This window comes from Panicum virgatum, chromosome 1K, assembly GCF_016808335.1.
Source record: "Panicum virgatum strain AP13 chromosome 1K, P.virgatum_v5, whole genome shotgun sequence".
Lineage (NCBI taxonomy): Eukaryota > Viridiplantae > Streptophyta > Magnoliopsida > Poales > Poaceae > Panicum > Panicum virgatum.
This window is the reverse complement of record NC_053136.1, coordinates 34,086,417-34,099,695: the sequence shown is the minus strand read 5'-3', so window position 1 is coordinate 34,099,695 and position 13,279 is coordinate 34,086,417. Positions and strand designations below refer to the sequence as shown.

At 44.6% G+C, this 13,279-nt stretch overlaps 2 protein-coding genes across 2 annotated transcripts; one reads left to right on the top strand and one right to left on the bottom strand.

Annotated features, from left to right (window-relative positions):
* Window positions 1-2,121: 2,121 nt before the first annotated feature.
* LOC120654668 lies at window positions 2,122-6,793 on the bottom strand. The gene is made up of 4 exons (XM_039932292.1): window positions 6,481-6,793; window positions 3,199-3,249; window positions 2,839-2,900; window positions 2,122-2,713 (listed from the first exon to the last, which is right to left on the bottom strand). The coding sequence occupies exons 1-4, from the start codon at window positions 6,791-6,793 to the stop codon at window positions 2,663-2,665; spliced, it is 477 nt and encodes a 158-aa protein (XP_039788226.1). The 3' UTR covers window positions 2,122-2,662.
* Window positions 6,794-8,230: 1,437 nt separating this feature from the next.
* LOC120654659 lies at window positions 8,231-9,095 on the top strand. The gene is made up of 4 exons (XM_039932280.1): window positions 8,231-8,410; window positions 8,506-8,776; window positions 8,866-8,950; window positions 9,038-9,095. The coding sequence occupies exons 1-4, from the start codon at window positions 8,360-8,362 to the stop codon at window positions 9,093-9,095; spliced, it is 465 nt and encodes a 154-aa protein (XP_039788214.1). The 5' UTR covers window positions 8,231-8,359.
* The last annotated feature ends 4,184 nt before the right edge of the window (window positions 9,096-13,279 follow it).

The following is a 13,279-nucleotide window of genomic DNA, read 5'->3' as shown; positions in this document are numbered from 1 at the left end:
AGTTGCCTCATGTTTGGATACCTGGGTGTGTTGCTGATCGAACTCATTTTCTTTCAAGAGTTAGTACTAGGTTCCTTATACCTCCGGATAATGTTTGGGGAGAGTATTTTGATATATTGCCATCTATTAGGCATGGAAAAATCTAACGCGCGGACTGTCGCGCCCCCGCACGATCTGGTTGGCCTGTTGGCGAGAGGATGGTGGGCCACTGCGGCCCGCGCACTTTTTTTTCTTTTATCACATCTTTAAAATGCTATAACTTTGTTGAAGTGTCCATTTTTAATTCCATTTGCACCATTATTTTTTTATGATTATATCTATAAAACAAGATGTATAATACAAATATTTCGGAAATGTATTTTTTATTTTGCCATTGAAGCACCCCCAAGTTGCTGCTGCTGTTATGTTGCTGAGCACCTAAGTTGTTGTTGTATTACTCAAGCACCAAGTTGTTGCTGCTGTTGTGTTGCTGAGCACCTAAATTGTTGTTGTTGTTGTTGTTGAAGCACCCAATTTGCCGCTGCTTCTACTATTGTGTTATTGAACACCTAAATTGCCGCTGCTGCTGTTGAAGCGCCTATGTAGCAATTTTAATATATACATAGTAGCAACTCCTTTAATAATATCTAATCATAGTGTTACATATAAGTTACTACTAATATAAAAAATATTCAAAATATATACATATGAGGTCTAGTTTTGTTCGTATTTTCATGTACAACACAAAGGTATAAACAAAATTCTAAACATACACTCCATTCAAAAGTTATAGAATTTTAAAGTAAACTTCAAAATGGATAACTCTCCCATGCATGCATACAGACCAGGTCACGCGGTTTACCTTCCCCGCGACTGGTCGCGCGTTAGCGCGCTCCATCAGGAATTAGCCCTAATTAGGGCATGTACAATGGCAATTAGTATCTCATCTATTTGGGGTTTATTCCGATTACCAAAGAGCAATAACGCCGAAATGGCCGATGCAGTGGTCTCGCGAGACGACGGCACGGGATAGAGCACGTGAAGACGGCTCGTCGGCCGTTTACGGGGCGATGGCGACCCAGCGACGACAGAATCGATCCTGTGCTCCCGCCCATGAATTTTGCCCAGGCGTGCGCGATTCCGGCCGCCGTGCCCTAGAACTTCATGGCCAGCGAGCCCAAAGCCACCCCCGACTACCATGGCTAGTGGATAGCTGAAGTCCACCTTTCGATTTCTATTCCTTCGAATTAACCTCGAAAATGAGATCTCCATAACTCAAGGATGCGTATGCTCCCCCTAACTCCCTGTGTTCTCTAGATAGCCGAGAACGCGAGTGTCGCTGCCACGACGCCATGGATGTCGCTGCCCAGTTTGTCGCTGGTGCCTGGTGGACTCCGGCTGTCGCCTACCCTCGCAAAGTGCGTCACCGAGTTATCCTTATCGCCCTAAACTGGTATGTGATCTCCTTCGCTGACGGCGAGCTCGCCGTAGGAGAACCCAAAAGAACGGACATTCACAGGTGCAGCACGACAAGAAAAACTAGCCCAGACACAGAGAAGCCCGGAGACTCCGGGCATATGTCCGGATACTCCGGACAACCGTTCGGACATCCGGTCCTCGACCCGGATACTCCGAGTATAAGCCAGGATACTCCAGACATAGTGTTCGGACATTCCGGACGTTGACCCGGAGACTCCGGATTTGGTAGATACACTTCCAAGAAAATGTTTTTGAGTGGTTTCTGTGGCTCACAAGGATTTGTACAGATTCTTTGGAGCACTAGTTCCAAATAAAAAACCTGCAGATCAAAATCTCTCTTGATAATACGAGGTTTCTATACTCAAATTTAAAATAAAATTCTAATCTTTGAGTCAAATCTGAACAACGCTTTTCATTTCCTTTCTAGGGGACCTGCAAATTTAGTGGAGCACATATGGCAGTGCAAAGGAAATAAGAAAAATTAGTTCTCATGGTGCAATTGAACTATATTCAAATACTATCATGTATTCTATTTTTTGATATAAATATACATGATTCTTTCCGGCGCAGATGATTTATTTGCATATAAATATACTATCATTTCTTAAAATAACCATGTGATTATTTGCATCCACAAATGATTCTTTCATGTATGCCACAAAATAATACACAAAGATCCATTTCACATGTTTGATCACCACGTTTCATGTGTCTAGCCATGTTTAAATAGTTTGCAGACAACCATACCATTGTACAGATTGTCTGCTCTATTATCTGCGAGCGGTATTTTAGACACATACAGACAGCAACCGTCCAACCATTGCGCATGCCCTTAACTCATTTAAACATGTCCTAATTTTTTTTTTGAATCAAAAACATGTCCTAGTTGACACCGCAGCTTAGCTGACGCGAGATACTAATATTACACGGTAACGGCAAACAGGGCAGAGGCATCAAGCTACTGCAGGGAGATAGGGACTCCTGTATCTCAGATCCAAATCAACATAATGGACCACAGAAGCATCTATGCCATCTCATATACAGGTCAGGTCTGGTCATGGCCATGTCATAAGCAGGTCAGGTCAGATTTAGGTTTATGCCATGTCAGATCAGGTCATGGCCCGTGAGCATTAAACAAGATTGATCGCTGCCACTGGCCACCGGCCGTGCTGCGCTGCACTTGGCCTCGTCTTTCTGCAGATAATTACTCCGTGACAGAGGTTCCCCAGACAGGGACGCCTGCAAAACACCTGCTCTAGCAAAACCAGGAGCAGAGCTACAGATCGTTGATGGAAACTGGGCAACTCTTCCATGATGAAGTGTCACGAGCATTGCCTAATCGGCTTCCAGCCATACAGAAACAGATTACTCCAGATTTACCTTGTTTATCCTAGGCAGATATGCATGACCCCGGAATTTACCCACACCGCACATCTGAAAGACTGCAACATGGGTGCTGTTACATACCAGTGTGCAAAAATTCTAGCAGATAGCCTTGTAAAAAAACTGTGAAAAACAGCAAATGATTCCCAGTCAATTCCACACGAGCTATAAAAGAGAGGATACATGACCGCACATATGAGCTAAGATAAATGTGCAGGTAAACCTCGTAAACAGATTAATTCAAGCACCATGCAGACATCAATATCACTGATTAAGTGTAACGTAATCATTGCTCGAGTCTAAGTGTCAAACTTAAGAAGTAGCTTGATGCTACAAATTCGTCAACAGTGTTATTACCTTCATTTCCTCCAAGGATAGCATTCCAGCCCTTCAACGCCACCTGCATGGCTGCATGAATCAACATGAATGCCTTAATAGTAAAACCTTCTTCAACAGCAACAGATTAATACTAGCAAAAATCGAAGCAAATGTCCCCAAGTGAGCATCATGAAGAGGATTATTCACGCTCGGATGCTCAAAAGCTAAGAATAAGGCAGTTAGGGTTTACAGTTATGGCCCACCACTTAAGAGTGGCATGCCATGATGCCAACATCTACTTTTCAAACATTGCTGCTCAGCAAAAGGAAAGTGGCTAAGCAAGAGATGGGGACCAAGTAAAGGGCATTGGCACATTTCAGCTCAGCACTGAGAGTTATATCCATGAACTAAATAAAACTTACCCTCAACGTATTTACCCTCAAGTGATATAAGACATAGATGAATGCCACAAAAGTTATCAGATAACCTCAAAGCACAGAAACAATCATTGTGTAGTATCAGCCAAATGAAGTCCAAATAGAATCTACTAGTAATCAGCACCCTTCTTACTTCTTCAGTTAAAATATACAAGGCAAACATATGTCATAACCCCAGGACTGACAAGAGAAGTATTGGCACAGTATTCAACATTAGCGATCGTATCCAGATACTGTTATTGATATGTTGATAAGTTATTACCAGAAAAATGTGGCAATGGATCCTTTACTATGGCAATGAAATAGATTATAACCTCCACATTATGCCCACGGTGTCTGTAGATTTCATCTATCAGCCCTGACCCTCCATGTCAAGAAACACTACTACAATAAGAATCTCATGAAAAACAGCATATGCTAGAAATTCTGCTGAAATTAAAACAATGAAATACTAGTGCTGAAAGATTGAAGGTGCATATATGTGAAAATCGTACCATGAAAGTTTGTTGACATTACTACAGGGTTCGATATTGTAAAAAAAGAAAGTAGCGGCATGCTGTGAAATGGGGAGAAACATATCATGTAACATACCAAGCCAGAGTCCTCTCCTATTAATGAGCTCTGTCCTGCCACATCACTACTAACACTGATTCAGAGCTAATACCAGAGGACACATTAAATAGCAATTTAGTACACTTTAAGAAACACTCTCAAATGGAACATTTATGAAGGATGGGACATAAAGTTTATGTTATGAATATATGTAGCTGTCAAACATAACAAAAAGGATACTATAAAGTTTTTCTGAGGTAAGGGAAAATACAATTACACAGATTCTCGAAGAATCAGCATTCTTTTTCGCTTTGCAATTGATCTAATGCTATTCTGTGCAGACTAATACTACATTATAACTGCTTTTACTGGGAGAAATTCTCTACCAGCATGATTCTTTTAATATCCCTTTTTTTAATCCATATAGCTCGCGACATTATCAATCATCCATCATCTGTTGCCTCTGGATCTCACTAATATAAGATGTCAAAGAAGTCCGAGAAGAATTGACTGTCTTATTATTTTCACGGCATTGCAGCAACTGTTGCTGAAGATTCTGGATGAAGTCATTCAATTTCTGAATCATCTTTTCTTGAGATAAGATTATCTGAAATAAGTATAAGGTTATAGCCAAATTTGTACAGGCGGCTGCAAGAACCTCAAGCGACATTCCTATGGGCGCCAGTAAAATTGCCCACTGTCTTATATAAAATAATGTTCTTTCTAAGTAAAACAATAATCTTTGCTCTGTGCAGGGACAACAACATAAAAATCTATAATATAATATAATATAATATAATATAATATAATATAATATAATATAATATAATATAATATAATATAATATAATATAATATAATATAATGTAATATAATGTAATATAATGTTAATGAGCTCATCTCTCCATGGTGGTATATAACATAAAAATAAGCCATAGCATATAAGCAGCATGTTGTCATAGGCTTAGAGCCCTGCTATTTAAGTAGTTCCAATTGATCTCAGATCAACTTTTGAGGGGGGGAAATTCGCTATCTAAAACTCGAAAAAGTCTCGCTTAAAAAGCACTCAGTTACATAAAGTGAGTCACCTTATCCTTGACAAACTCCTCTCTACTTGAAATATGTTTCTGGTTGCGAGTCGTAGATTCCAACTCATTGACAAGCTGTTGCTTCCATTCAAACTGGGACGTAACTATGAGAATAACCAACAGAAAGACAAGAATTACAGGCCTCGACACCATTGTATTGTACGAGAGGAAACCTAAAACATGTGCACAAATGAACATATTACTCCTCAGACATCATCATTCATCTGGATATTGCAAAGCACTTTTAAAATAAATCTAAAAAAGTAAACAGAAAACAGAAAAGTCGCAAGTCAAAATCATGATTTCTCCTTTTCTTTTCCCAAATAGCTACATATGTGATAAGCCACCTTTTTCAACCAAAGGTAACTTGTCCAGCTTTATTAGAAAGTGTAATAGAGCATATTACAATGACCGACTGATGGGGATGCTAGAGAGGGAGAGGGAGAGGGAGAGGGAGGGGTACCAGACTTTAACAAGTTTCCCCAACTCTCACCCATTCTAACTCGCCTCACTAAGTGCCAATACCGAATGAATTTCTAATTTTCGAATCAATGATAGGAGCTACAAAAGGATAAAAAATGAAAGGCAGCCAGAAGGCTGTTCACTTTGTTCCTCACGCAGTTTGGAAGAGATAAGTCACTTAGAAGCTATCTGAACCAGTAAACTAATCCCATCCCAAAGTTTTAACAGCCGTTCAGTTATCGAAAGGGTTCCCTATCCCAACTCCGCAAGCCACTGAAGTGGAAATGTATGCTCCATGGTCATGACAAGAACTGTTCAAGCAATTGCTAAGACTGACGATTAACAGCTGCAGTAAGCAACTCAATAAGCCATATCAACACTGGCAGCCTAGGTCGGCGTTAACCACGGAGCAAATTTCAGGACCAGTTCAAATTCAGGCTTCGCGTGATTAGCAAATCGCCGTGAAATCCAATTTTAGGATCACGCAGGGGCACGATACCGAAAAAAGAAAACCAAAACCGCGCTCGATTAAAGGAAGAGACCTAAAATCCGCTAAAAGGAGGGGGGAAAAACTCGAGGAAAGTTTGGGGGCCACCGGATGCTACACGAGCAATTACGAGACGCTATCATACAGGGAGCACTCTGCTGGATTAGAATCCGCTAAGTTTCAGTACGATCACCGGCGCAGGGACTGAAGTGGCGAACTGCACGGGCGGGAGGAGCGGGTGGGGGGAAGGAGAGGGGACGAACGAAGGTCGAAGGGGAGGGGATAGGATAGCTCACAGGGCAGCGTCTCATCGGACGAGGAAGCAGCGGGCGACGCCTCCCCCGGCGACCGCGGAAGACCTCTAGAAGGGCTAGCACGGCGAGGGCGCGAGACGGCGGCCCGGCCGGCGAGAAGCGGTTGCTTGAGAGGAGTGAGGAGAGGAAGGAGAAAACGTGAAGAAATTGCGAGGAATTGGGGCGAGGAGCGCGGCCGGGGGACCCACAGCAGGTTTGCCCGATGCGACGTCAGGACGCGGGACCCGAGAGTTTGTTTCGATCGGACGGCAGCCGTGCTCCACATCGCACCACCAGCCGTGCACCCCGCCGCCATGGAGGTTGGTGAGTGGTCAAATCTCAGCCGGGACGTGGAGAACTTTCTGATCTGGAATTAACTTTGTTTTACGGAACTCATATCTCTACTCCTGTCGCAGCAGTAGTTCGTGCGGCGCCTCCTCCCCGCACCCCGCCGCGTGGGCCGAACGCAGCCCACTCTCGGTCCACACAGCCGGTCGCTCGCCTCCTCGGCTGTCGCCCCCCTCCCCCCCCCGCTTCTCGCTCTCCCTCGCGCTGACACCTCGCCCGGTCGCCCCTCGCCTGCCACGCCGCCCCTCACCGTCCCTCGCTGTGCCGCGCCGCCGCCTCGCCCCTCGCCCGCCGCGCCGCCCCTCGCCTTCTCTCGCCTCGGATCTGAACCGCTCCTCGCGCTCGCCGACGCCTTACCACTCCCGCGCCCCACCGTACCTCGCCCACCGCGCAGCGGCTCGCCGTCCCTCGCCGGCCGGGATTCGACCACCATGGCACGGATCCGGCACGAGGAGGCTGCCAGCGCCAGCTCCCGCGCCAGCTCCCGCTCCCGCGCCAGTTACAGCTCCCCCACCACACGTCGCCCCCCACGTTGTTGGCAACCGCCTTGGCCGTGAGCCACGACCGAGCGCACCCGCGAGCCGCGACAAGCCGCGGCTCTACTCAGTGTTGCCATGCTCCTCCGTCGCACACACGAAAGGTGCAGTTCCTCTCTTGCTTCTGTTCTCGTTCCCCCTCCCATGGTGGCGGCAGCTAATGCTTTGTTCCTGTTTATTCTTGATAGTCGTTCATCGGTGTGTCGCCTGCCCTCTTGGGATTGCCTGCTGCGTTGAGAATGTTACATCCAGGTGCCCCAGTTTCCCTGTCGCTTCTGTTCTGGTTCCCTCTCCCATGGTGGCGGCAGCTAATGCTTTGTTCTCTGTTGATTCTTGATAGTGTGGTGCTTCGTTCATCGGTGTGTCCTCTTGTGATTGCCTGCTGCGTTGAGAACCTAACATCCAGGTGCCCAGTTTCTCTGCTTCCTTGCTTAATTGATCCTGTGTGCATGCTATGATGTATACAAAAGCTCAGTTTCTCTGCTTGCTTGCTTAATTGATCCTGGTGTTAATTGGGTAGTCAGTAATACGTGACTGCAATAAGCTCAGTTTCTCTGCTTGCATATTGCCTGAATGCTTTGTCCAATATTAACTGTGTGAAATGCATGATTCTTGATGTTAAATGCCAGCATTAGTTCCGTTTTTCGACCTGCAATGAACTAGCTGCATGTAGTGTATGTTTAAGGTTAGTTCACACCTAATGTCATACAATATACCAAAATCGGTGAAACACCTGCTTCACCCCATTTTATATTTAGTTTAATGGCACCACTTCACCTTGGTGGAAGTAAGAGGACATATGCGGAGTATGCAGAGCCAAATCCAGCAATGGATTGGTGAGTTTAGTTACACTAATCAGAACACCTAAGATACACACATATATATAGCAACCTAAAACGTGTGTCGCTTACAGCTTAAAGTTGTTCGATGATGTTGACGATTCTCGAGGTCTACCTCAGACTTGGACTATAATTGTAAGGATAGATGTTAAATTCCCTATGGAGCCTAGGTATCATGATAAGCAACACTTCATCCTTGTCGACACCACTGTAAGTCACTACAAAGGCTAAAAATAAATTGTATCATTAAGTCGTTTTAGGCATAGTTATCTCGCTCACTTCTCCTGTACTGGGTAACTCTATAGGGTTCCAAAATTGAAGCAATTTCATATGGCAATAACGTCCATCGATTTGACACACTACTTCAGCAAGGATGCAAGTACATTTTGAAAGATGTAGTTTTTGGGCCAAACTGGGGGGACCTTGAATTCAGAAATATTGGGCATCGGTTTGAGGTGACATTGACCAGAAAAACTCGTGTTGAGCCATACACCTTCCGACTTCAGTTCTCTCCCTGCCCAAAGCATCTTATGCCATTTCATGAAGTGATCCGACAACCCAACAAGACATTTGTAGGTACTGCTCCTAACCTACTTTGTTGTAATGGCTCTACAAATATCTTAATATCCATAGTCTTTAAGTTGATAAATTACTAAATGGTTCAGATGTTATGGGAATAGTTGTCCATATGGAGCCATTGGAGCATGTGGGCAATAGGCTATATAGAGAGGTTGTGTTAATGGATGCAAGGTATGCATTCAAATCGATACTACAACAATATGTTATATATTCACACCTCACCACTAAAGGGTTTTAATTAATATGCTAAATTTCTAGGTGGCACCTTATTATTGTTGGGATTTGGAGTGACCTCTTCTGCCGGAATTTTCAATGATGGTACAAAGCTAGAGATGAAAAGGAAATTATAATTGCCACTATGCTGCGACGAAACTCTACACACAGTAATTCCTGATCAAATATACCTCTATCTGATCAAATTTGTTACAACAGAAAAGTTAGGAACATGTGTGGTGCATCTAGCCGCCGCTCTTGGGTATCTTCGAACTTGTCTCGCTAGCTTTTGTTCTGGTCTCTCATTTCCATACCGTTCTCTAGCGCGCGCGTCTGCTTGCAACTTGTTCAGGTGTCATGCTTGCACGACGTGCTCTTTCACGTTCCCTTCTTGTCTCTGCACGGTATGTTGCTCTACCACGAGTGCTTGCTCGAGATATTCGTGATGGATTTTGCTGCTCCATAAGGGTAGTACGTGCTGAAAAGTAAAAAGAATTGGAGTAATGATTATATGTTTCATACGACTATTGTTTACAAATCAGCCACTTATTTTAATTAATTATATGAAGTACCCGTAGAGCTTTCGCCTTGTTGAACATGTGTAGATGTGAGGGTACTTTGGAAAGGGCTCAAAACTGAGGGAGGTAGTCCACATGGATGGTCATCATCTTCTGATGAACTTTCTTGCGTGGCACATGATGGATCTCGAATAGAAAGCCCGGTAGAGACTTGACGTGTCCGCATACTTTCAACTCTCTTTCGCTTCATTTGTATATTCATAACTTGTATAAATAAAAAAATAAATGAAATGAACACCTTACATGTATACATCCATTGATTGAATTTTGTAATCAAAATTAAAAGAAAATTTAACTAACAAGTTACAAATTCATACTTTCTTTTCCATTTCTTCTTGGGTGGTTCGGATCTCCCGACATTGTAGCCTCTAGACCTAACAAGTAAGGCATTTGTAACACACTATTCAGAATATAAAGCTAGAGCTTAATTTCAAAATTCATCCATGCACTTGAACTATGGCACGAACTGCATAGCAAAAGTATTATACTGCAAAATATTTTTAACCTAAATCGAATGGAGCATATTACAGAATTTTGCAGCTTATCTCTATATACGATTTCCGCACCAAAAGAAGGCCTCCCAGCGTGGCCACAAAATCGGTCGTTCCCGGCCGTCCGATCGGCCGGGCGGACGGCCCAGATCGTGCTTTCTCGGTCATTTTGCAAAACAGTCCTCAGACTGACATCTCATGTGGAGGTCGGGCGAGTCCGACCCCCCTGCAGGGGTCGGGCGAGCCGGACCCTCTTCGCAGATGTCGGGCCAGGCCGACCCCTCCATAGGGGTCGGGCGAGCCGGACCCCCTCTGCAGGGGTCGGGCGAGCCGGACCCTTTGTCGCAGGGGTCGGGCGAGTCCGACCCCCTCTACAGGGGTCGGGAGAACGCCCCGTCGTCCCCCCGCCCCCCCCCCGTTGCACGCACAATTTGGACACAGGGGGTCGGGCTCGCCCGACCCTTTGTCGATGCAGAGATAGTGCTGGGTCAACACACGGGAAAGCGAGTCTTCCTCCCACGCATACCTTTATGTCCTTCGGATGATGAAATGTTCCCATTTAGGTTCAAGAGGAAACAGTTCCCTGTTAGAGTGAGCTTTGCAATGACTATCAATAAAGCTCAGGGGCAAACGATCCCTCACGTTGGAGTCTACCTCCCTAACCCGGTGTTCTCACACAGACAGTTATATGTCGCTATGTCACGAGCTACAGCCAGAAGCAGACTCAAAGTTCTCGCTGCAACGACTAATGATGTGATTAGCGAATTAGATGGCACACTTACCAAGAATATCGTCTACAAAGAAGTGCTCACTTCCTAGATCTTTGGAACGTTTACATCCATGTTTAGTTTTTTTATTTGTAATTATTAGCAACGAATGTTTGTGTTTTCCATTGTCCTGTTAATTTCTTGAACTGGTGACAATACTAATTATCTTTGTCTTAATGTTATCGCAATATGTCTATACCGCATGTCAACAAATAACGACTTTTTACATATATCGCACCGTAACAAAGGACCCGTAGCAACGCACGGGCACTCTACTAGTAAACTATGGTGGTGGAGTTTGGTTCAAGGAACGGTAATGTAAATGAGAACGCGATCAAATTACAGCGGGATCGGTGGTGGAGTTGTGTGCCAGAAGTGGCTGAAGGAGGATAGCTTCTTACGTGTTTGTTTCCTGCCTTGGTTATGTAGTGTCCTGGCTCAGACCAGTTAAGCTCTTTTGGATTGTTTCTTAGCTATGCTTTGACAGCCTGCGTGCTGTATTATATCTTGTTGGCCGTAGTCATTCGCTTGTGAATGGTCAAGGTCGGAACTTTTCATATTCTAAAAAAAACTATATCACTTATCAGAAAGGAATTTGATCCATAGGAAGAAGGTTGGCAACGACAACGTACAAGATTATTCCTCTCTGCTCCAAACACCAGTAGAGCATCATCACCATTAAATCTAGCTCAATTCAAACTTCTATTACCAATTCGAGCTCCTCGAGATATTAAATCAAGTTGAAATGCTCTCAGAACAAGCATTTGGTCCCAAACTCTAGCAAGAATTTAGTAAATGCCCTAAATCATGCGCCAAAATTTGTGAATCCGGCAATGCCTTTGCGATCTCCATGGCGATAGGAATTAGAGGCGCACACCTCCACCCTTCTATATTCTTTCACCGCCATTCCCCTCTTATCCTGTAGATCCATTGGTCGCCCTCATCCTCCCTTGCTGCCTTAAAGGAAGAAGAGGTCTAGGGTTGGAACAAGGATTTCAAATCTAGAGGAGGAAGCTCGTGAGGTTGAGCAACTTGTGCAGGGAAGACGACGAGGGGCGGCGGCGCTGTATGAGATCGGAGCACCAACAGAGACGAGAGGAGCGATATCGATTCGATACCTAACAGGAAGGTGCGGAATGGACCCTGAACTGCCCGCTATCAAATTACACGCTAACAGATTGCAGGCGACATCGAAACAAAGAGCTATAATGGTATTGATCAACGCCGTGTAATGCGATTACGTTACAGAACAGCGAACCAAACATGATGTAGGCGGTTACTGTATATATAAAATGAGGAGGTAACAGCATAAAGTGCCTGTATGTTCACCCACATACTTGTACAATGATCCAGCTTCTCAACTGGTGGCATATTTAAGTAAATCTAAAAAAATATTTTAACATCTAAAATTACCAAATAAATGCACCAGTGCGGCATATTTCATGAAATTTTAATGGAACTGTTTTTCTAGAAGCCATCACTCTGCTCGGGTGCAGACGTGAGGGAATTATTACAAACTCCTTCAAGAGGTGAGACGAGCCAAACGCCGCCCACCTCGGGTGTCGTAGATGGAGCTTCTCACCAGGTTGTGTGCCTCTTTGTTGGACGCCCTCCCGTCATGAACAATCTCTGCTGCTTGAAAGCTCGGCTGTGTTTCCCTGACCTTCCTGGGCGCGTACCATCCATATTGCCCATTGAGTCAATGCTACTCGTGTGTCATGTTCTCCTTTGATAATGTACTGTGCATCGCATCGCCTCCATGATCGATCCAACTCCTTGCATCCTAGCCCGAAACGGAAGCCTGAACCAAGCAGTTGGATGCTACAACTATTGGTTTATAAGTCCACGCAACAAAAAGGACGGCCCGCGGCGGATGTTGATATCGCATGCATATCCGGCCCAGCATGAGAAATCCAATAAAGGCGACGAGAGCACGAGAAATCGGGCTAAAGGCCCACGTGAAATCCCGTTCGAATTGCAGTAGGCCACTGCAAATCAGGAGAGGCAAGACGGCCTAACAGTGGCCTGCTTGCGATGCGTTATTGGGTCGACCTAAAACTTGATAAAATGAACTAGAATGACATGTTATGTAATTAATTTAGGAGAACAAATAAACTAGAATAAAAAACCCAAAAACATCAATGGGTACCCACTTGCATCCCTAATTTCCCTAATTGCACGTGGCCTAAAGGTTCGCTCGATTTGAACTTGTTACCGGTTAGAGCCCAACATACTCTCTCTTTTACGGCCCAACATACTGCTCTACGGCCGCTTTGAGCCGGCGATTTGCAAATCGCCCGTCTCATACTCTCTCTTCTATTCTCTTTTCGCCAGTGAAGATTTTTTCTGACGTGCCCGCCTACCTAATTGACATTACCATATACTTGCTCTAAAACCACACACACGCTGGAAGCGAGAGGTCGGCCCGACGAGTCGACGACCCAGATCCGA